General features: G+C 41.1%; 1 protein-coding gene across 4 annotated transcripts in view; it reads right to left on the bottom strand.

The window, feature by feature from the left end:
• LOC131062006 (uncharacterized) overlaps positions 1-25276 on the bottom strand; it is a 334716-nt gene that overhangs the window by 85605 nt on the left and 223835 nt on the right. For 3 of the 4 annotated variants that reach the window (XM_059216662.1, XM_059216660.1, XM_057995848.2), the window contains 4 exons: positions 12395-12736; positions 12077-12283; positions 11813-11911; positions 11660-11732 (listed from right to left, as the gene is read on the bottom strand). In XM_059216662.1, coding sequence (XP_059072645.1) covers positions 11660-11732; positions 11813-11911; positions 12077-12283; positions 12395-12736 — 721 coding nt within the window. The remainder of the gene's footprint in view (positions 1-11659; positions 11733-11812; positions 11912-12076; positions 12284-12394; positions 12737-25276) is intronic. The other variant, XM_059216661.1, reaches the window with a different exon arrangement.

Genomic DNA, 25276 nt, shown 5'->3' with positions numbered 1-25276 from the left:
ATTCCCTGTAACCACTGCATGCCCAAGGCCACATCATAATCCTCTAATGGAAGCACATAAAAATCATCGGTCAAAGTATAATCCCCCATCTGAATACTAAGCTGTGGAATCCATTTAGTACAGCCCAAAACTGCACCATCTGCCACCTTCACTCCAAAACCACCAAACTCCTCATATTGTAATCCACGCCTCTCCACTAACTTCTGATCAATAAAGTTATGCGTGGCACCTGTGTCTACCAAGCTCATGACCCGCTTGCCCTTCAGTGTACCTTTCAACCTAAAGGCATGAAATTTAGGATAACTGGAGAGGGTAGCCATAGTTACTTTGGCTGTCGCCAAAGGCTCGGGGGTATCTAACTCCAACTGTGTCTGCATCTACTCAACATCCTCCATGCTATCCTCGGTGTCAGTGTCAGGTACCTCCTCATCCCCTAACTCAGATGTCACCTCAATCAGATGAACCTTTCCTTTACCCATACAACGGTGTCCTGGTTCCCAAGGTTCCTTGCAGGAAAAGCATAACTTTTTCCTTCTCAATTCGTTCCTCGTCTCTTGATTCATCCAAGGGGGTCTAGATGATGACCCTCCTTTATTCTATGAAGTATTGGCCTTCTGTGCAGGCCGAGAGTCCCTGAATTGCTTCTTATCTACCTGATAAGAAGTGGGAACGGTATCTAGTCTCAATGTCACATCAATGGCCTCCTTAAGAGTGGCCGGCTGGAAAGCACGTACCAATCCCTTAAGTCTATCCTGCAATCCCTCAATAAATAACATCACACTCCGCCTCTGGGGCATATCAGGTACCATAACCGCAATACGCTGGAACTCATTAATATAAGCTTCTGCATGCCTAGTCTGTCTAAGATGTGCCAACTCTCTATAGTAGAGCTTTGTATCCTTACGGTCAAACCGTGTAATGAGTCGTTCAGTGAACTCGGCATAGGAACGTACCAAAGCGTGATCCTGGGTGACCAATTCATGGTGCCACCAATCATAGGCAATCCCGTCTAAATGCAACACAGCAAACTGAATAGCCTCACACTCAGGCATGGGCCTCAAGGATAGATATATGTCCAGCTTGTGCACCCAGGCTCGTGCACTCGTATCACCAGAGCCGTCATATGTAGCCAATGTGATCTTCCCAGTAGCTCTATTGAGGTCATAGTTCTGCTGCTGTGGTGGTCTATAACCACGATCTCCCCTGAACCTAGTTGTATCTCTACGCTGTGCACAATACTGGGGAAGAGGGAAAACATCCCTAACCTCTAGGGGTAGGGCTCTCCACTCAGCTGTGGCTGCCAAAACTGACTCCTGGAACCCAACCTCTGGTGGATCTTCCTGTGCTGGCTGTTCACCTGGTACAAACTGAGGAAGCAAAGGTCTATCCATAGCAGGTGTACGATGGCGTTCCCGCCTAGAGGAATGAAGGGATCTCCCCACTGATGAATGGGATTGATGGCTATGTTGACTGCCTGCCACTAAAACTGATCTGCTCCGCCCATGTCTGCCCCTATTTCTATCCAACTCCATTCGTGCCAAGGTTTCCTGTAGTCTTTCAAGTGTCTGGACTATCCTGGGCTGTGTAGTGATGAGAGTTCTCATCATCTCCCGTTCTTCATCCTCAATCCGGTTCTGTCTAGCACCTCCTTGTTCATCTGCCATACTAGGTACCTGTTCAATTCCAATCTCACGCTCCTGTTGAGCTACCCTGCGTGTATAATACCTGTGTATATCCTCTCTACCCGGATGCATAGAATAAAATGTAACCCTAGTGTGAAATTTCACACAAACCCTACAGGCTGGCAGGATGATAGCTCTGATACCATTGAAAGATCCCTACTGGATTCCTGTTTCTGACCTGCTGTAATTTTTATTTAATAAACTAGGTTTTTGTAATTTTCTGGTGACCTTATAGAATAGACAGAAGTGCAGAAAGGGGGTTTGTTTCTTTTGTTTTGGAGTTTTGAAGATATAAATATAAGAAACAGTAAACAATAATAGTGCAAAATAAGAATGGAACAATGTTCATAAATTAGAACTCTTACAATCCAAAATACTACAACTCGTACCAAGACAATAATCTGATTTCCTTGTATTCCAGCAATTATCATTAACCAATTTGGAGCTGCTACAAAATGAATTGACCAGCAATGAATAAGCAAGACACAATATGCAGATTTCCAACTCTACACACCAGCAACAAACCAAACGTGAACAGCAAGGAAGAATGACGCCACCACAACTCCCAATGGGCTGCAGCTATAGTCACGTGCCAGCTGAATAATGTTAGCTGCCTTGATGAAACCCTCTGAATGCAATCTGAATCCTCTACAATCAATAGCGCACCCAATCTCTGTCAACCAATGTCCAACACCCTGAAGTATTTACTGACAAACTACTACTGAGGGTTACGTCCCAGCTAGTATCCAACCTAGGGTTTGCATCCCAGATGAAGAATCGCTCTACCAGAGCAAATTCGCAAGAAGCAAGTTTTGAATGTGTAAAAAGATGCAAGAATTAGGTCACAACTTCCTTATAACATCTTCCCACTTAGCTCGAACCCTAAAAGTGACTCAATGGGGCGTTTAGGGTTAAAATGTTATATTTCTCATTTTAAGTTGCCAAGTGTATAGAAAAACGACCTTTTTTCAAATATAAAGAAATCCGTTCACCGAAAGGATCTGAGTCAAAAGACAAATATTTAGAAAAGTCCAAGACCTTTCCAACGAGCTATTACACCAAGGGATACGCATCCAGGCCAAAAACCCCTTATTACTCCAAAATGGCTATAAACATAGCCTTATTTAAATAATAAACGCTAACTTAAGAAATATTAAAAATATAACCCAAATAGCTGCAAAATGCTCAAATGACACCACAAACCAGAAAGTCAACCTGCCACCTGTTTGTGACTAAAGTCAGAAATCAAAGATCCACTGGCTATCTCATCCCTAAAATCTAGGGATGCTCCTAGAAACTAGGAAACAAACCCAAATCCTCTGAAACTGAACCCAAGGAATAATCTCAAGGAGACCCAACCCTGGGTATGGTCATAACCTCCTAAATAGTAGGGATATCCTCCATAAATGTAGGAACTATCTCCTAAAAATAAGGAACTGCTCCAAACTGATCAACTACTGCCAGAACACCAAGTCCCAAACACTTTATAACCACACTGAGTCTCTATCCATCGCTGTCAGCCTACAAGATCCCATAATAAGCTGACTCACATGTCTCTGCTAGACAGAGCTAAAGAGGGGACATGACATCTTCACTTGATGAAAAAGAACACCCAACAAAGAGATTTGGTAAGAGTGGGTGTCACAAGGTTTGCAACGTTTTTCTTGACATTGTAAAGCATTCCTGATGCATTGACTTCTTTGAAACAAATGTCTGTGAGTCAAGCATGGCTAGACTCACCTTATTAAAAGAAATCTGAGGGAGAAGGTGTTGCATGCATAGTCTTTGAAAACCTATTTGCACAAAAGGGTGCAGAGATTGTGAAGGTAACTTCAAAACTTGAATATTTAATTATTCTTGATTCAAGTCTCTCATTAATTTGTAACTTCAATAATTAATCCTTTTGTAATTTGTATTTTTCAATTGTAGGTGTTAGAGCCCTTGGTTGGGGTTCTTCGCTTGGTAGATGGCGATCAAACCCCAATAGGGTATGTTTAGGAGGCCATGGATAGGGCCAAGGAGTCTATCAAAAATTACTACAAGGGGGATAGACTCAAATTTGATCCCATCTGGGAAATTATTGATAAGAGATGGAACGATCAGCTCCACCAACCCATTTATGCAGCAAGGTACTACCTCAACCCTCGTTTTAAGTTCGAGGATTCTTACTCAGATCCTAATGGAGAGGTCATGGAGGGCCTCACTACATGCATTAAAAGGATGATACTTGAGCTTGAGGTGAGAGAAATCTTTGTGGCCGAACTCCAAAAATTTTGAGGAAGTAAGGAGTAAGCTATTCTCCTCAGAGCTGGCTAGGAGAGGAAGAACCACTCAAACCCCAGGTATAATATTTTTGGGGTCTAAAGTAATTGATAAATTGATAAACATATGTTTTCCCTTTTCACTTTGCTTTCTAACTTTTCAATATTTTATTTTGCAAATGCTTGGTGGCAATGTTGGGGTGGAGATACCCCAAATCTCAAAAAATTTGCACTTAGAATCTTATGTTAGCCTTGTAGTTCATCTAGTTGTAAGTGCAATTGGACATTGTTTGAGGCCATCCACACGAAGAAGAGGAGAAAGTTAGCCCAAAAACGCCCCAATGACCTCGTCTTTGTGCAATATAATCTTCAGTTGCGCATAAGGAAAGTAGAGGAAGCATCAGATGGTCCAATTGATTTGGATGACAAAAATCCTTACAGTGATTGGAGATCGCAGGAGTAGCCTCCATTTTTTTACAGAGGATGACATCTATGATTTGGAGAGGCAACCTATTGAAGAGGGGGTGGATTTGGTTTCACACTAGATGACATTAAGGAGGATGAGGAGTCATTGCCAGTGCCAGGAGCAGCTAGAGGCAAAGCTACATCTAGGATGGAGGTCGAGCCACAGCTTGAGCCAATCATATCGAGTGAAGAGGCATAGTCATGCCCACAACAGACTTCCAAGACTAGACCATCTAGTTCTACCTCTCCCCTAGTTTTTACTAGAGTTGGGAAGAGGAAGATGTAATTGTATTGATGTATTTACTTTTAGTTTCACCAAAACTATTTACTATTTTGCTTCCAGCCATCAGCATTCCTCATGAGGATGTGATTTTGTACCCACTTTGCATTTAAACCAATTGAATATGTTTAGACTCAACTTGTTTCTTTTGTGTTCTCATTTATTGACTCATTGGATGCATTTCCTCATTGAATTTTGCAAAAAAAATGCATTTCTAATTAACTTTAAGCAATTTTTAAAATTCCCGAGTTTTTTGTTGAGTTTTCGCCGAGTTTTTGCCAAGATTTTTTTTCGGGCCTTGCCAAGTTTTTGGTTTTGGCAAGTAGTTCAACTATGGTTCCTCATATTGTCCTTGTGCTGCATACAATATTGGTGTAAAGGGAAGGCATCTCTAACATGTTCTCAGAGGCGTTCCCACTCATCACTGGCTGCCATAACCATATCCTGAAACTCAATGCCCTCCTGTGGGTCTACTAGTGGTGGCTCAACTCTAAGAATGAAACGGGGCTGCATAGGTCTGTCAGTTTTCCGTGTATGAATCCTCTCACGCCTAGGAGAACCCAAAGCACTGTCAACTAATGTAGGGGTTCTACTACTCCCACGACTACCTGCAACTAAAATAGACCTACTGTGCTGCACCCAATATTGGTGTAAAGGGGAGGCATCTCTAACATGTTCTCAAAGGCGTGCCCACTCATCACTGGCTGCCATAACCATATCCTGAAACTCAACGCCCTCTTGTGAGTCTACTAGTGGTGGCTCAACTCTAGGAGTGAAATGGGGCTGCATAGGTCTATCAGTTTTTTGTGTATGAATCCTCTCACGCCTAGGAGAACCCAAAGCACTATCAACTAATGTAGGGGTTCTACTACTCCCACGACTGCCTGCAACTAAAATAGACCTACTATGTCTGCTATGTCTACCACACCTATCCCTGTGACGATTCAACTCCAATCTATCCAAAGTATCCTGACGCCTGTCTAAAGCCTGTAAAATTCTAGGTTGAGAATTAGCCAGATTTCTCAATAACTCATCAAGATTAGGACGGTTTTGTCTCTCCTCCAGTCGAGGCCTCCTATTACCCTCAGGTATGTCACCAATGTCAAAATCCAAGCATCCCTATGCTCTTCTTCGAGTATAGTATCTGTAAGGTCTGGTTCTTCCCAGATGCATAGAAATAATTAGAGGACCCTCAGGTTGGCAGGATCATAGCTCTGATACCACTAAAAGATCCCCAGCCGGATTGCACTGAGATTTTCAAGATTTGTATGCTACTGAAATGTAGGTTTTAATGTTGTTTTCTATGTTTTGAGCTTGGAACTTATTCCCAATAGATTGAATGGGGGTTTAATCATAAACAATGCTAGTGACCCTAAAATTGGAAATCAAAATGCAGAAATAGAATGACTGATAATTAATTTCTGATTTTTAATACAGCAATATAATAACTTTCAGAATCAAGAAATCTATTTCGTTAAAGCACACTGAGCATACCAAGAGACCAATGCCTAGCCCGGAAAAGGGGTTCATTGAAGAATCTTGAATAGAACACAATGGATGAGAGCCCAAGGATGTCCAATGACTCCAAAAGAGTTTATTTGCACCAACTATAATTAGCAAAAGCAAATATTCTGAAACTGCTAAGATTTGTGCTTGGCCTGCAAGCAAGAATATTGAATTCACTCAGATTTCCTCAATGAATGACTGATTTGAACCCCATTTGTCATCTGTAGCCCGAAGAAAGCATCATATCTCTGCTAGAAAGTGATGACAATGAAGAATAGTCTAATTTCAAACCCTCTATTGAGATGTACGGCCCAGATTGTGCACCCAGAAGCCTGCAAGTGGTACGGCAAGCAAGGAGAAGCTATGACTGGCCCAAGGAATGATACGACAGGCTTTGGGGGGTTTCCAAACCCTCTTCAATCTGCAAGGTAAAGTCTGAATCTGCTGATATAGGCCCGAATCCGCTGATAGTACTCTCAATTGAAGCACAAATAGGAATCCTGTATGAATTCCCCACAATTATGAATTGGGTTTGCATCCAATTCACTGATCCCCAAGGAGTTTTCGTTCCTTGAAGGCTGGTCTACTGTTGGAAACCATTTGCAAAGCTCAATTCCAAAATAACTGATGTAAAAATGATTGAATGAATCCAAAAATTGCCCAACATGTCACTTTAATAGCCTCTTAACCCTAAACGTACCGTTTAGGGTTTCCTTTATTAAAGTCAACTTGTATTTTATTAATAAAATCTCCTCTATTAGAGAGGTTCGATCCAATAAGGGTCTTATTCATCATTAATAAAGTGGCTATATCTATCTAGCGAAGCGTGCCATGAGGTCTTTTATGACAGTTTATTAAATTATTATAAAGTGATATTATAATCACCTAACTTCATTTTTATTAAATATTAAAGTCAAAACTTTAATATTTAATTGTATTCAAATTCCATCACCTAGCCTCCCCTAAACTGAAAACTGAATGTTGTCAATTGTCCAAGGATGATGACTGGATGTGGTTGTGCAACTAGCAATCTCCTAAAAAGTAGGGATGCTCCTAAAATTTAGGAGACTGTCTAAAATAGATGATAAACACTCCTAAGCCATTCTGCTATGCTACTCGACCCTCCGGTGGTCAAATAGTCAATTGGCAATCTCCTAAAAAATAGGTTACTACCCCAAAACGCCCAAAACATCTCCAATACTCCTCAGAAGGTCACCAAACCCCCAAATGGGCTCCCTATCTACCACATTAGCCCACAGGAACCCTAATTATATGTAATGTCCCCAACTAGGTTCAAGACAGTTTTAACCATAATTAATTGAGTTCTAATATATTTATAACTTAACTAAATATATTTGCAGACAATTCCACCTTAACGAGCATCGAATCAATGATATTCTGCAGCTCGATCAATTAATTATTAATAGATAAATTGTTAATCTATCATACATCCATAATAAATTTACAGATCCACGCCCTTACCTATCTCGGGACCATGCCCTCAAGGTTTATGGGTTGTTGATCCCTACTTTGTCTTGGGATCCATCCTATTAATTGGATTTAGACCGCCCTTCTTTGGAACATCTCAATTCCCAACCTTGTGAATATTGACAGCAGTAGCAAGGATTATATCCAAACAATATTCTTCTTACTGTTTATTATCTTATGAGTTCTTTCTTATTTACAATCTAATATTTTTATGTCTGATTACGGCATTATATTACAAATATATGTATATGTTTATTTATATCTATATGCATATTTATTGATATTACATCATTCATATAGTATTATTACATCATATATATAAACAACTAAATACATTATATTGTATTATAAATCATTTATATATTTATTAATTACCAATTATTAATATATTTACTAATTACCTTTTTGTATAAATCACTAATACCACCACTGCCTAAAACATAAATTGTTAGTATAAAGGTGGCTGTAAAACAGACAGACCTGACATGCGTCAGATCTGGTCTGCCACTAAATATCTAATATGAGTGTCATACTTATTGCACTCTATATTAATATTACTATAAATCACTAATACCACCACTGCCTAAAACATAAATTGTTAGTATAAGGGTGGCTGTAAAAACAAACAGATCTGACATGCGTCAGATCTGGTCTGCCACTAAATATCTCATATGAGTGTCATGCTTATTGCACTCTACTTTCTCACAATTACCACTGCCTCCATATATTTTTCACACTGTATAATTCCATGCTTCACACGTATGAGAACTTCTTTATTTTCTGCCTTATATTATAGTATCAAATTACTGTATTAAAATAGATTTGTGTAGGCAGTAATGTATTGTATTCTTAGCCCTTAGATTATATTGGCAACATAGGTTATATGATAAATATATTTTAATATGTGTGTAATATATTATTATCTTATGTCAAACCGAACCACATTATCTTCCGATCACAACAATCATATCGGACTGTGCTATCGGCATTCTCTTATGTTATATTAGTAATGATATTTCTCAGATTCGTACCTATTGCAACTTCCTATTTACTACCACCGCAGATGTTTTCTTATCTTTTTCTCCTTTCTGTGTGACGATATGCTGTGTATTAGTAGGAGAGGAAGGGTTAATGGTATTTAAGACCATTGATTGGTTGTGACCCCTCCCAAAAGCCCCGCTTCTCCATACGTGTCTCACAAATGGGTCATGTCTATTCTAATTAAATGCAGATTGGTGCATTAAAATGATTGACTATCGTGGGTAAGGGATGGGTAGTGAATATTAATAAACATGAACATTAATAAAATGAATTAATAAATATGAACATTAATAATAATGGCATCAATTATTAATGAATTGTGGATACTCATTCACACATTAATAATAAATATGATTATTAATAATAATGAACATTAATACACATGAATATTAATAATAGGCATTAATAATAACAAGGGTGTTAATAATAAACACTAATAAACAAGGATATCTATTAATAAATTGTGTTTATAATATAATATTAATTTATCTTTTTATTTGAATATTTCAAGATATTACTAGTAATAAACATTAATAAATATTAATTAAATAATAATATTTAATAAATAAATAAATTCCAAATAATCATTTTTTGGTAGTTATTATATTAATCAATAATAATTATGTATATAACTATCTAGGAGGGAACATGACAGTATTATTATAATATTAATATTATTTTTATATTAATGAATGATTACTATTACTATTAATATTATTAACATCAATTATTAATTACATAATAAATGATAATTTATTATTATGATGAAGAATCACAAAATCTATTATTAATTACATCACCAGGGTGTGGGGTTATGACAACCCTCTCACTTTAGAGGAAAATCGTGAAGTCTCATAAATGAAACAATTTTCCAATATTATTAAATGTTAATTAATAAATGTTTTAATTATCGTACTTATTTAATCACAATAATCCAATGTCCAAAGAGGGGTTATGACATTATAGGCTAACCCATGCTAACAATTGGACTATGTAAGGAAGGGGCATTATAATGCTACAAACGAGATCAAGGTCGAGTACACATGAGCAAATGGGTCCTAGCATCAAGCATTTCAAAATCAAACACAATCAAGGGGAAAGGCTACAAAAGGGAGTAGGTTCATTACAAGGAGGAAGATTCTCAAGCATGAGGTGATCAAGCTAGATAGTCTCAAAAGAATTAAGCAAAATTAGAAGGTTTGCTTGATCACTTAGATGATACAATTTGGGAATATGTCCCGCTATCTTCATCACACTGGGCTTGGATAATGTTGCGTATCAAAAGATATGCCTTAATCACAAACATTTTGTGATGAACTACATGGCAAGCTGAGGTGGAATCCAATCATCATCCAACCCATCAGAGTGTGCCACATCAACATGTCCAGATGCATTGAACTTGATTCATGCAAGGTGGAGCAAGTGACACACAGCACTTTATCAAATATTGTTTCAGATACATAACCTATGTTCTCATTGGTTAGAATTCAAAGGACATGTGTCTATCATATTGTAATTTTATCATTGGTCAAGAGGGAATTTGTTGTAATAAACCCTAATTAGGGTTTTATTGTTAGATCTGTGCCGTTGATTTGGGAATCAATCCTAGCCTTGAATTGAAAGAAGATATCTATAAGAGGCTTTGCCTTTCATTTAAAAAGGGTTAATAGTTAATGGTTCAGTAGTAAAGGAATAGTCAGCAATTAGTGAATAAAAAGTAGAGGTAGAGTAGGAGGAGGAAGCCAGAGGTTGTTGCCAAGACTTGTTGAATTTCATACATGATTTTCATTAAAGCATGGTGGATTTCTATGTGTTGTTTCTACATTTTGCATGGTTTCTTGTTACTTCTCAAAGTTAATAGAGTTCATTTATCATGATGAATGCTTATGAAGATATTGTGATGAATTCCTTGGTTCATACTTTTTGTGGTTTGCTGATTGTGAGCTACAATGTAAAGTTAGCCCAAACCTCATTATTTTGCTAAGTTCGATTGTCAATACTTATTCAAGTTGTGCCAACATTGGGTATTTGAGTGATGTATTTGCAGTGTGAACATCTTGCAATTCCTTAGAAGATTGCATCAAGTTTGTGTACTTGTTGTCATCATGATGAAGCAAAGCTTGGTTTGAGGGAATTTGTCTATCTAAGTAACATTCATCATCATCATTGATCTTAGGAGTAGCGTAGTCTTTCTAAACCCTTTGCCTCTTTTGTCTTTATATTCCAAAGTTATGGTCTAAGTTCCAATAGAGTTCAAGCAAAACATAAGTCCCCTTGTGATTCTAGCAAAATCACATCAAATACACGAAGTCTATCCACAACAAGTATGTCACATTGTTCGCATTGTAAACCTTGTAGTCATCTCATTTGATCACGTTGCATAGCATATGAGGTTTCTTTGTTCAAGAAAGGATAAAATTCCTTGGTATTTTATTTTGTATTCAAGGTGCATAAAAAACACATCAATAGGCCTTCCATTGGAGGTTGTTTTGTAATCCCCTTAACCTCTATTGGTATAAATTTGATGGAACGTTAGGCCTGGTGTTTTCTTGGGAAAATACAACTCATAATAATGATTGTTATCATCCTAAAATGATGAACATTTGCAAATAAACTTGGAATGATGTTACACATACAGAAATATCATTACAATTTAGTATAAAAAATGAGTTGAAAGTTAACATACTCATTAATTCTGATATTATATGGTTGATCAGGATCTGTCCCAATAATAATATTAAAATAGATCTTATCTTACAATTAATGTTCATGTTCAAGATTCAAGCTGGCTACCATTCTTTGAATCTTTAGCAAAATGCTCCACCAACTTTAGCCTAAGATTCCTATTTTGTTATGAAAGTGTAATTAATCTATATGATCAAATACAGTCTTGGATTATGCTGCACAGTTAATTTATTGGAAGTACAGTCAAATACCTTGCTTTACATCTTCACTAATAACCTGACAACTTATATCAGCAGATTTTGCACTAAGTTTGTAAAGTCGCACCTAACATAGACAACAAAGAAAATCAGTGACTTACTAAAAAACAAAAAAATGCATTTAGTCTGAAATGATATTAAGCTTACCATTCCTTGTTCATCACCCACAGCCAAAATCTCAGCAATTGGACAAAACTCCAAAGATGATATTGAAGCGTTACCTCCGGGTAAAGTGAGATTTTGTGTCTATAGAACAATATTTATGTAGAAGATTAGTAAATCCCATATCACAACCTTTGAAAAGGATATCCACATATATTTTAACTCAACACTAGTTCAAAGTTTCAAACAGGAGCCAATAAAGTACACAGTAACCCAATTCCACAAAAGTTATCACATATTAATTCTCACCTTATTTTCTATGGAGCAAAGAAGACATAGAAATGGCACTGAAGCATCCCAAACTCTAACAGACCCATTTTCATGCCCAGTTATGTAAATCATCTCTACGTTCATACTCTTCTCAAATGATGATGACGCATGAATTCCGCCAGTGACAGGCCACTTTCCACCCAAAGCGAGATTAGATGGTCCAGTAATTTGCATGGTTCGCTGTAACTACATGCATTTCAGTTTAATAACCCTCACATGAGCAATTGTAACATGACAAACGCCTATCCTAATAAAGCAATTCAAGTACAATTGTTTAAACTTCACATATGATTATACCTGAGACAATATTTTAGAGGTGTTTACATTCTTAGGTATAAGCACAAGTGCTGCCTTAGTTATACATGGTTCAGCAAATGGTGCTTGTACAGGAACAGACTGGGGAGGAATGGAGCACCTGTCTTCTTCTGAGCTAAGTGAAACCTCTGATATGCTAACTTCATCATATGCATGTAAATGGCCTGGATTTGTTAAAACAAGAAGGGCAGCGTATTTACCATCCAATGCACTTCCAACACTTGGTAAAAGTATCATGTCTGCAAAAGATCCATGGAGTGCAATATCAAGGCGTGAAGTGCAAGTCAAACTCACCATCCCTTGAGACCATTTGAGGCACAGTACCTACAAAGATGGATTTCAATATGAATATCACTCATCTATCTCACAAAATAATACTGAAACTTTAGTTTCCTGATAATATAGATTGTGGAAACTCTAAAGTATGATTTTGAAAAGTCAAAATAAAAAATAATCTACAGGCATCAAATGTGGTAAAGTTGGAATAGTTACATGCACAACTAGTTATTTTGATATCTTGAAAAATTCATCTTTGTAAAGTTTGAAGTCTTAAAGAATTATTTTTTTACTTCAATTCAATAAAATTGCATATATAGCGTAGAAAATAGACACGTGAATGCAAAAATTTAATATGGTCTGAAAGCAACTTACATAAATAGCTCAACTTAAATTTAAAACAGTAAATTTTTTCTTCCCCCTCTGGACAAAACAAACATAATGAACCTCTGTGAACATATTAGTCTTCTCTTCTTTTATGATAAAAATGGTCCCTAGTTTGAACCCTGTAGGTGCCCCCTTGTGCCCAAATTGTAAGAAAATAGAGGAAGCATTTGGATGCAGTGCAAGCCAAAGACAGAATTGTAATGTCATTCTTTTCCATCATTCAACAAAAATAGCCATCTTGTTTGTTTCTGTACACATGTATCAACTGGTGCAAGATAAGGTATGTCTGTATCAATTGGTGCAAAACAGGATCTGTCCCTAACATTTAGGAAAAAGGTGTGCTGGCAGAACTTCCATATTCAGACATTACACTGAAAACAGAGCAAGAATAGAATTATTAAGGAAACTTCAAATAAGTGCAGCAAAAACACTTAATATGCCACAGAATTAACCTTTTCTTGTTTACTGAAGATCCATTCATGATTTCCAACTTAATGACACAAGAGCATTAACACCATGAATACTAATATGCTTAGAGCCAAAAATATCAGCAAAAGTCTTTCCAAAGAATAATTTGGCAGACAAAAAAGATCGAGATTTTTTCACTTTGTCAAGTTTAAATTTGGAAAAAAAAAAAAAATTGGGTTTAGGGCTAGGGTGAGAATTAGGCCAGAAATTTGGAATAGGGTTAGGATTCATGGAAAATCAAAAGCAATTCACACTTAAATCACAGCTCACAATATCGTTAGGGACTGGGTCTCAACCTTGCATACTAATGTTAAGAACAAAAAGGATACAATTTTAAGAATAGAACACAAAAATGCAATTTTCAGGGCTCTAGAGATTAATTTTCGCCCCAAAAAAATGTCGATAACAGGTTATGGTAACATGGATCTCTCCAAGATTTCCAATTTGAAAAAAAAAAAGGCTCAATCAACTTCCTGGATCAAAAATTTAAGGTCTCCAAGAATTAGTCCTTTCACATAGGAAATGTGCGAGATTCTATGACACAAAAGAGCTGTAATACACTTATTGACCAACTTATGATGCATGTTATGATATGTCATTCAACATCTTTGATTTGAGCTACTGGAGCCAAAATGGAAAGCCCAAGTTGGTGAGTGGATTATGACAAGCTTATGATAGGTGGAAGGAGTATGTTATTTTCTGCCTATGGACTCATCTTGGGATTCGATCATTAGATTTTGGCTAAGCATTTAGGTGGTTTTATCTCATGGTTTTCTAATTACTATATGATAGTTTCATGCATTGCCTCTCCTATTTATTGGGCGCTTGATATGGAGGTTTCGTTGTGAGTTTTGTACCGTTATGTTGTCAATATTGCTCTGTATATTTTGTTAGTGATAATCCTATAAAGGTTTAGACTTTGCAAGTGCATTTAGTTGTTGATTATTGAAAAATGCATCAAGTTGTTTTGGAATGTGATGTTTTTCTCCTAAAAGGATTTTCCCCATGCAAATCAATATGTTAAATAACTTTTCTGTTTATTTCATTGTAGCTTGATGATCAATTTATTTTTTCTAATGCATCCTCTCATAGATTGAAGTAGGAACTACGAAGCATATTCTACACATTAGGATCCTTTCCTTTAGCATCAAAACTTGATCACCTAGGGTCCTAGTTGGTAGGGACAATTATTTTTTGTTCTAATCTTCATTTGAATAGGATCTTGTGCAAAAGGAGATATTGTTGCAAGAAAAAGTCAAGCACATCAACGATGCAGATGGAAAGGATCACCGACACTAACTTTCATCTATGAAAGCTCAAGATGGAGGATATGCTTGTAGACAAAGATCTATGGGCTGTTGTATTTAAATCCAAACCAAAGTTCCCAAACTCGGACTCGGCAAGGCCGACTCGACTCGTGACTCGGCTATGACTCGGCAATGACTCGGCAAAATTAAAAAACCCTTGAAATTAAGAGATTTTTAACAATTTAAAACTTGTTTCATGCACCCATTATTGAATAAAGCCCAATTATAATGTGTGCTAGCTTGTTATGCCATGAAAGGCATGCTGGTAGAGTATCTACTTGTTTGGGGCTTCTGTTTAGTATTTTCTTTGGCCAAATTGAAATTTTGGGAGCACCAACATGAGACATCATGAACATCTTCACTTGGAAACTGTAAGGAATGCTTGTGTATGGTAGCATTAAATAGTGTGCTTTTTGAACTTAGGTTTTACCTTGGGACTATAGTTGATCTTGGTCTTTCTTGGACCTCTTAGTTTTTAGGCTATATATATGTTGGATGGAAGGGGGAATTGTGAGGCCAAAAGGGTTTGAAAATATGCTCCTCAGAGACATGTCCCTTGCCAAAAATAACCTTGTGCCCCATGGGAGGATTTTTTGGGATGCGGGGACAGGTAGGAAATGTCCCCAACTGACCCCCTTTTTTCAAAATTTTAAGAAACATCCCTATTGTGAGGTACTCACACATCGCCCCATTGCAAATGAAGACCCCCACTTTTTGCTTTCTAGGGTTAGCTCTTTTAGTTTTGTTGTTGGTCGTTTTAGTGTCTTAGCCTTTGCATTGAAGGGATTGAGTTTCTCAAAGGTCATCAAATCAGGTGGATCTCCTCAAGGTGGAGTGAAGGAGGTTAGGTCAGTTGAGTGATTAGGGGTTATTTAGATCATTCCTAGGGTTTTTGTGTACTATCTGGTCACGCTTCAAGTTGCTAAATCAAACCTTGGTTGAATGCATAGTGTCCTCCTAGGTCCCGTCCCTTACATCAAGGTTAGAGTGAACTCGCCTTAAAAGTCTGGAATGTCATCCTGATCCTAAAATAGCCTGAAATTTGACTAAGTCTGGAAATTTGAAGGATCCTCCAAAAACTAGATTTTGCATTATAAATCATGGAGGTCTGAAACCACTCTCAAACATCCTGACAATATATATGGAATATAACTTAAAGTATAAGACTTAAATGTTATATTCCGTATATGAATCCTGATAGAGAGACTAACTTGTCAAACAAGTCAAAACATTGACCTGTCGTGGCCGAGTCTTGGAGCTTGGACTCGGCGAGTTTTGCCATAACTCGCCTAACTCGCAAGTCAGGCGAGTTATGGTCAAAACTCGCCGAGTCCGAGTCCCAAGTCAGCAAAACTCGCCGAGCTTGGCTCGACTCGCCAGTCAGGCGAGTTATGGTCAAAACTCGCCGAGTCCGAGTCCTGAGTCAGCAAAACTCGCCGAGCTTGGCTCGACTCACCAACTCGGCGAACTCGCCTGACTCGCGGCGAGTTTGGGAACTCTGATCCAAACCCACTACAATGTCACAAGCCAATTAGGATCTAGTGGACATAAAAACAAAGGTCCTGATAAAGCTCTACTTGACACATTTTATTTTGTTGAATGTACATGAAGAAACCATCACAAGACCTCTTTGGAAGAATATGGGAAACTTATACTAGATTAAATCATTGGTTAACAAATATTCCCAAGAAAGAAGTGACACACCTTGAGAATAGAAAGTGGTGATTCTATGGCTAAGCATTTGAACGTGTTCAACATGATCGTAACCCAGTTTCACTCTATTGGAATCAAAATGGAGGATTGTTGCATAATACTTTTATGTTCCTTTTTACAGTCGGAGGAACACTTGGTCATGGCAATTGTTAGGGGTAAATAACGTATGTAGTAAGAATAATATTTATAAGTGTGTTATGTTGTGTTTGTCGCCGAGAGGTTTCCGTCGGGTAGTTGGGAGTTGGTGACGGTTGGCAACTTGACCAACCATCGGGTCTATATATTGTTTGGTCGCAACCTCGACAGGGGGATTCTGTATGGAGATTCGGGATAAATCAATAAAGATATAACTCTTCTGGTCTAGTTGTTTATCATTATTACTTATGCTGTGAATATATAAATGTACTGGTACATGAATAATTGGTACATGTGGAAAACATTGTGTTATCTGTGAGTTTTACCAACCTTACATTAAGGACTAAACATTTTGGCGCCGTTGCCTGAACGAACCTAGAGATAACTATGGCAGTAGGCGGAAGCAATTAATGGGCTGGCCATTCAACCAGCAATTAATTGTCGTGGACAGCAACACGCACGGAGAGAGTACTGAGGAAGAGGAGCGAGAGGATCAGTAGACGGCAGACTTGGTGGAGTTGTGGGACGTGTCAGTCATGCAGTACGTGCAGAGAGAGGCTCAGGAGAGAACCATCTCGGAAGGCACGGTACGTGGTGAACTCACCGTCAGCACCCCTATCTTTGACCTGCTCGGAAATATTCCAAGGTTACTCGCCAGAAATCTGATTGCACTCCAAGACCAAAGGGAGGAGACGGCACGGGAACTTCGGTGGCAACAAGTACTCTGAAGGTACGAGGAGCGGAGCCGTAAGGAGGAAGAGGAAAGGGAAGCTAGTCGGCACCGTACCTCTGGCACTTGATGCCCCTATGGCCAAACAAAGACAAGCGTACCACTACCACCGAAGGAGTAGACGAGGGAACTGTACGGAGATCTCTCCACATAAAAGAACAGGCCGAAAGGAGACGGCGGCTAAGGGAGGTTGCCGACTCGAAGAGTCCAAAGAAACACAGCAGAAGTCGGAGTGTGAGTCGGAGTCGTAGTTGGGAGAGGCGAAAGCCGTGTATGTGGAAGAAGTTGGCCGAGGTCACCAGGAACCTGCCACTTCCAGATGTAGCGGAGGAAGATCTTGCCAACCAAGCCCCACACTCGACATCAAGTGAAGAGGACTCCGGAGCCGAGTCGCAAAGCAACCCATCAGTATATTCTGAACAAGGAGAGGAGGCGGTACGAGACCTACACGAAGAGATCGCCACTATTTTTGAAGCAACATTATCTGGCATTAAGAATTTGTCCTTGTCAGAGGGTATCAAAATAGGAGGGTAAGATCCGGAAACCCCGGGAAGGAGGGGCTATAGGAGTGAGGGTGACCAAAGCCCTGCTAACAGGGGCCCAACTAGACCAAGAGCGTACGGTACCTCCCGGACGCATAATACCTTCCCGGCATATAGCCATTTCCAAGCACTACATAAAACCATCCAGACAAGAACAATGGCACACACCTCGGAGAAGCAAAAACTTCCAAAATTCATGGGCGACGGGTCAGAGGACCCCGTACGGCACTGCAAGACATGCATGACCATTTGGAAGGCAAATGGCCAGGACGACCGGGATTACTAGTTGAAGGCATTCCCAACCATTCTATGAGGTACAGCCATTGACTGGTATACGGACCTCAATGCCCAGTATAAGACATCCTGGAGCAATCTGAAGAAGGCCTTCGAGGAAGAGTTCAAACTCCTACGGGACGACAACGAAATTGTGGCGGAGATTTACAACACCAAACAAGGAAAAAATGAAAGTGTACATGCATATAACAGAAGGCTAAGGGAACTACTTAATAAAATGGAGAACCAGCCGAAAAATGGCCTCAAGAAGAGATGGTTTGTAGAAGGATTGGTACCGTCCCTGAGACGGACGATGAAAGTGGTCCCTCCGCCATCGTATGATGAAGCATACAACCACGCGATGGATATTGAAAGTGAAAACAAGACATCCCAGGGGAAGCGACGAGTGAGCGACGATGACAGTATGAACGAAGACAGCGATGGGGGGTCCAAAACCGTGCAAGCACTCCGAAAGGATATGATGAGGATGATGAAGGAATTAAAGGGTGACAAGGAAAGTGGCAGGGAAGGAAAAGAACTATGGTGTACCGACTACAAGACAGAAGGACACACTAAAGGAAGTTGTCCGCGCAAAGTTTTCTGTGACATCTACCAAGTAATGGGACATTCCACTAAGGAATGCTCGTACAACTTGAAAGCACTGAGCACACAAGTGCTCTACGCCCAACCCGACCAAACCACACCGCCGGCAACACCCCCGAAGCCAACAACAAACTCTGACGCCTCCCCTGGAGGGTACAGAAACAATCGGTGGGGTAACAATAGATCCAATAATAACACACCAAGGAGTAGAATTCAATACGACGCGAAGGGGCAACCAATGATCCAATGCAGGAAATGCAACGAATGGGGTCACTTTGCGCAAGAATGCCAAAACGGGGGTGATGCAAGAAGTTTGTTGTGCAGATGGTGCGGCCCAGGGAACCACGAGGACATAGATTGCCCAAAGCAAAAAGAGGTGAATATGTTGGATGTGGAAGGACCGGGAGAAGACATATTGGCAATCACAAGATTACAAAACAAGAAAGCCATGTATCCTGACCCCCGCACGGAAAAGGAAAGGCTTCAGGAAGGCAGGGCAGATATCGAGCGAGCGATGTTAGAGGAGCGGAGGGCCTCGCACCTAGCTGCCTATACACCACTCCGGTCAGGACCAGAGGGAACTATCATTAAGCAGATGTTACAAACCACGGTACCCGTACGAGTATCCGACCTTCTGTAGACCATGCCACGGTTGAGGATGGCTTTGACAAATGTAACCGGGGACACTACTCTTGGTGAGGAACACCAAACGATGACGGAACCATGTAGTATGGACCCGATGAAGGGATCTGGTACGGATGCCATGAACCCTATGCTACTCACGGTAAGCATTGGACAGAAGCCGGCAGTAGTAGAGATGGATATAATGGGACAAATGCTCACAAACACCATTGTAGATGGTGGGTCCGGAGTCAACGTACTACTGGAGGAAACTTGGCGAAGCCTCGACAAGCCTACACTCTGGCCACCAACCTTTCACCTGGTCGGTGTAGATCAACACGGTATCAAACCCCTCAGTACCCTCATGGCACAAAAGGTGGTAATCGGGATGCAGCAATTCTTGCTGGATTCCGTAATCATCCCACAGGAAAGAAAAGCATACGACGCCCTCCTGGGAAGGGGATGGCTGATCATGGCCAGAGCTAATCATAACTGGAAAAAGAATACGCTCTCAATCAAGAGTGACGGTCATAAGTATGTAATCCATCTAAGGAACCAGTCCGTCAGTGAAGAGCTTGCGTCTTCCGATTCCGACTCAGAAGATTCAAATGGATGGGAGTGGGGTTCTGAAGGAGACAGAGGAGGGAAAGAGCCCGACGAGGAAGGAGTGTTGGAACTGGACGGATGTTCCGAAGATGGAACTAGTTCACTGGCCAAACTCTTTCATTGGCAAATGGAGGACTATGAGGTCTTCCACTCGGAGTGTCACATGCTGCAAATATGTGAGACAGGAGAATCAAGTGGCGGGATGGAAGAACAATCCTTTCCCTCAGAGTACAGTAGGTACCAGGAGGGAATGGCGCAGATGGATGACACACCAGCCCACTAGTTTGAACGAGATAAACCCATCAAGTATGAGGAAAGGGGTGTGGAGAAGGTTAATCTTGGCAATGAGGAAGAACCACAGATAATACTTGTAGGGGATGATTGGAACCCCATGCTGAAGGCAACAACCTTCAAGATATTCTTGGAATATAAGGACGTCTTTGCTTCGACTTACAAGGACTTGAAGGGGGTACCATCGGAGCTATGCGTACATCGCATAACCCTCGTACCAGGAGCCTAACCGGTACGAAGGAGGCCGTACAGGATGAACAAAAACTACGCAGCCAAAGTAAATGAGGAGATCAATAAAATGCTAGAAGCGGGGATCATATTCAAAGTGGAAACTAGTGACTGGGTTTCCCCAATAGTCATCTCTCTTAAGAAGGAAGCCAATCAGATAAGGATATGCGTGGACTTCAAGTACCTGAATGCAGTAACCATCAAAGACCCATTCCCAATCGCATTCACTGACAGCATCCTGGAAGAAGTCGTCGAGCATGAGATATCCACATTTCTGGATGGATTCTCCGGGTACAACCAGATAAGTATTGTGGAAGAACACAAGCTAAAGACCACATTCGTGGTGGAGGAATGGGTGTATGCCTATAATCGCATGCCCTTCGGACTGTGCAATGCGGCTGCAACCTTCCAGAGAATAATTTTGCACATTTTTGACAAGATGTCCGTAGGGAACTTCATGGCATTCCTGGATGACTGGTAGATTTTTAGCGATCAGGACACCCATTTGAAGGCTTTGGGGGAGTGCATGGAAAGATGTCGGAAGGCTAGGTTAGCCCTGAACCCAAGGAAATGCAGGTTTATGGTACCACAAGGGAAGCTTCTAGGCCACATCGTTTGTAAGGAAGGTCTGAAGACAAACCCGAACAAGATAGGAGTGATTGTCAACATGGAGAGCCCAACAAACGTGACAAGGGTGAAATCATTCCTGGGCCATGTCGACTACTACCGAAGATTCATCAAAGGCTTTGCGCAGGTGTCATGGCCCTTAGATAAGCTGACAAGGAAGGGAGAGTCTTTTGTGTGGGGTACGAAGCAGGAAGAAGCCTTCAAAGAGTTGAAAGATCGGCTGGTGAGAGCACTAATATTAGTATACCCGGACTGGAACAAAGAATTTCATGTACATGTCGATGCCTTCAACTTTGCAATTGGTGCTACCCTCGCGCAGGTAGGAGGACAAGGACTAGACCATTCCGTCTTTTTCGCAAGCCGACTCCTGTCAAGGGCTGAATGGAACTACAGCACAACGGAGCGAGAGGCACTAGGGATGGTGTACGCAGTATAGAAGTTCCGACACTATCTGTTGGCTACACTGTTCACATTTTATGTGGACCATCAGGCACTAATGTATCTGGTAAATAAGCCAACATCCAGGGTAGGGTAAGTTGATGGCTACTGATCCTGCAAAAATTCACCTTCACCATTATCGTATAGCCAGGAAAGTCCCATGTAATAGCCGATCAACTCTCAAGGATCAGATCAAGGGAACCAGCCGAGGGAGTGAACGAAGACTTTCCAGATGCAAACTTGTTCCAAATTGCAATACTACCAGCCTGGTATGAAAAGATAGGCCAGTACCTATCTACCTCCACATTTCCAAGAGAGATGCCTTCAGGGGAACGGAGGAAGCTGGCACTGAAGAGCAAGACCTTCCAACTAATTAATGGGCTTCTATATAAAATGGGTCCTGACCAAATCCTAAGGAGGTGTGTCATGGAGGAGGAAATTTGCAGCGTATTGAAGGAGGCACATGATGGATTAGCAGGCGAACATATGGGACCAGATGCAACTGCCAGGAAAGTGCTTCTGGCCGGTCTATGGTGGCCAACTCTACACACCGACGCTCGAGAGTGGGTGATTGGGTGTGACACTTGCCAACGAGCGGGAAAACCACTCAAGAGGGACTTCATGCCTCTCTTTCCTTCGCAACCGCAGAAGTTATTCGAACGGTGGGGTCTGGACTTTGTGGGACCTTTGAAGCCAAGTAACATGCACAAGTGTAAATACATTGTAGTAGCCACGGAATACCTCACAAGTGGGGAGAAGCGAGGGCCTTGCCGGACAACACGGCTCTGAGTACAACACGGTTCTTGTACGAACAGATTGTCATAAGGTACGGGATACCCCTTCAAATCACCAGCGACAAGGGAGTGCACTTTGTCAATCAAGTAATTCGTACCATGACTGTAGAATTTAAAATATTCCATAACCTATCTAGTCCGTACTATCCTTGAGCTAATGGACAAGCAGAAGCAACCAATAAGGTGTTGGTATCAATAATCTACAAATCGTGTGGGGTGGAACAGGAAGACTGGGAGGAAAGATTACCAACCATGCTATGGGCGTACTGTACAACATACAAAGTCACTACCGGGCATACCCCGTTCCAGCTCATGTACGGGCAGGAGGCAGTGGTACCAGCTAAGTACACCATACCGAGCCTTCGGGTGGCGGTAGAGAACAGACTCAGGGATGAAGAAAGCTTGAATGCAAGGCTTGGTGGCTTGATAAAACTAGATGAACGAAGACTAATGGCACAATGGGCAACGGAGGTGGCGCAATGCTGACGGAAGCATTGGCATGACCAGCATCTACGGAGGGCCAACTTTCGGCCGGGGTAGTTAGTTTTGAAGTATAATGGCCGGAACAAACTTCGACCAGGGAAATTCAAGGTCCGTTGGCTCAGACCCTATAAGATCAGAGAGGTCGATAGGAACGGGGCAGTAAAGCTTTCAACTCTGGACAACAATCCGATCAGAGACCCAGTGATCGGTTCCAAGTTGAAAATCTACAAAGAACGAAATAAACCCATGATTGAGATTAACATGCTGGGATACGCCACCAGAGGGCATTGGACCATTGGCGGGAGCAAGGAAGTCGAAGAAGACTCGGTGGTGAAAGGAGAACCCTACCGGAGAGATGACAACTGGGCGAAACCTTTGGCGGCCATGGAAGAACGACTTGTATCGAAGAGGGTGGAAGGTGTGGCGGTTCCCAGGATCCACAAGCACCTCACAAATGCGTATTTTGGGGACCCAGCTGTGTGGGTGCGGGTTTTAGGACATTGGAGGAAGCGGGCTCCATACGAAGGACTTTCGGAAGGATACGTAGCATATGATATTGATGAAGAAGCGGAAGCCCAAAGGAGAGCAGAGAACACAAATAAGGAGGAGGAATCGGTGGACCTGGAGAAGGAGCTCAACTTAGAGGTATATGGGGCAACCCTAGGTCCCTGTTAAAAAATGGTGGTGAAAACAAAAGATCTATTCGTCATCGCTTCCAAGACAGACGAGATAGAAGGCAGACCCAATTCATTGTACCGGGTGATCCCTAACCCCACTGGACCACCGGTGGTTGACGGAGAGAGAGTAAAATGGTACCAACAGTATGGGGATCGCTACATTGACGACCGATACAAGGGTGTGGGACCCGCTCCATTGGTGGACAAGATATGGGATCTGGAGTACCTAGGGACGTGTTGTGCACAAGAATGTTATAGGAGACTCCCACAAGTATGTATGTGGTTGCACGACTCAGAGATAAGAATGAAGATGCCGAACGATGCCTCAGGGGTGAAGAGGAACAACAGTGGGGAGGAAGACTCCGAACAGGAACCAAACAAGAAATGGAAGGAAGACAAGACGAGGAACAAAGGAACAGTGAAGAAGGTGAAAAAGAAGCATGGTATGCGGCCAGCAAGGAGAAAACAAAGGAGGAAGGAAAATCATTCAGCAGCAAGGGCAGACGCAATAAACTGGCCAATGGCCCCCAGAAGACCAATTAGAAGGCACAACCATACCTAGGTAAATTAAAGGTACGGAGACTGATATTTAAAAAGCCTTGTTAGATAAAGGAAGTAAAACGACTATTAAAAAAGGGGGTCCTAAAGGCTAAGGAAGAGAAATACAGGGAAAAAGAAAAAAGTCCAAGTTGGCGAGTATTAAAAAATTAAAATGCTAGGCAAATATAGGCAAAATCACTAGGAAAAAATTAAGACTACTAAAAAGGCATTTATTTTATATCAAGTTAATAAAACATTTGCACCTAACCCTAACCTTGACAGGGATAAGTGATTATAAAAACCTCCAAGAGACCCCATCATGCACAGAGCAGGGAAGGCAGCAAAGTGAACCCGGCAGCCAAACGGAATTGTGAAGACGGAGGCAGGTAACTGTACGACTAAGCAGAGGAAGGAACTACAGCCTATACACCGTACGGACTACCCATAAGGACGCAAAGTCGGGTAGAGAAGTAGTGACAAATCCGTATGACGTACGGATTGCACGAGCGGGGAAGCAAGAGCATCGGAGGTCTACATCGTACGGCGTACGACCTACGCGTATGGACGCGCCAGAGGAAGATGTACTATTGCCTAACCTGTACTGTGTACGACGCATGAGAAGCAAAGCAAGGTCTATACCGTACGATGTACGAACGCGACAAGATGAAGCCACCTATGGAATAAATCGTACGGCGTACGGTATAAGGGGAGCAGCTGGAGGAAAGGTGTACGACGTACAGTGGCCGTACTTGGTCCGTACGGTGGGCACCAAGGTCGACAGAGTATCTCGTATGGCAGGCTACCTCAGCACCATATTCCGTACAGAGCCCAACACATATCGTACGGTCAGCTAAGGAGAAGGAATTCGTACGAACAAGAAAACAAGTACCGCACAAAGACCAGTACGCAACAGTCCGTGAAGCAGGCAGCAGGCAGATATAAGAAGCAAGTGGGTCGTCTGGCAAAACACATTAGGAAAGCTGTACAGCAAGGAAACTGTGGGTGGTACAATGGGTCGTACAAACTGGCGAGACACTCTTTCCGACAGTTATAATGACGACCAAGGACAAGGCAAGGGAAGAAGAATAGAACAAAGTAGTTGCAGTGCAGCCATGACTGCCACAG

The sequence above is a fragment of the Cryptomeria japonica genome, chromosome 2 (genome assembly GCF_030272615.1).
Source record: "Cryptomeria japonica chromosome 2, Sugi_1.0, whole genome shotgun sequence".
In the NCBI taxonomy this organism is placed as follows: domain Eukaryota; kingdom Viridiplantae; phylum Streptophyta; class Pinopsida; order Cupressales; family Cupressaceae; genus Cryptomeria; species Cryptomeria japonica.
This window is presented reverse-complemented; position numbering and strand designations above follow the sequence as displayed.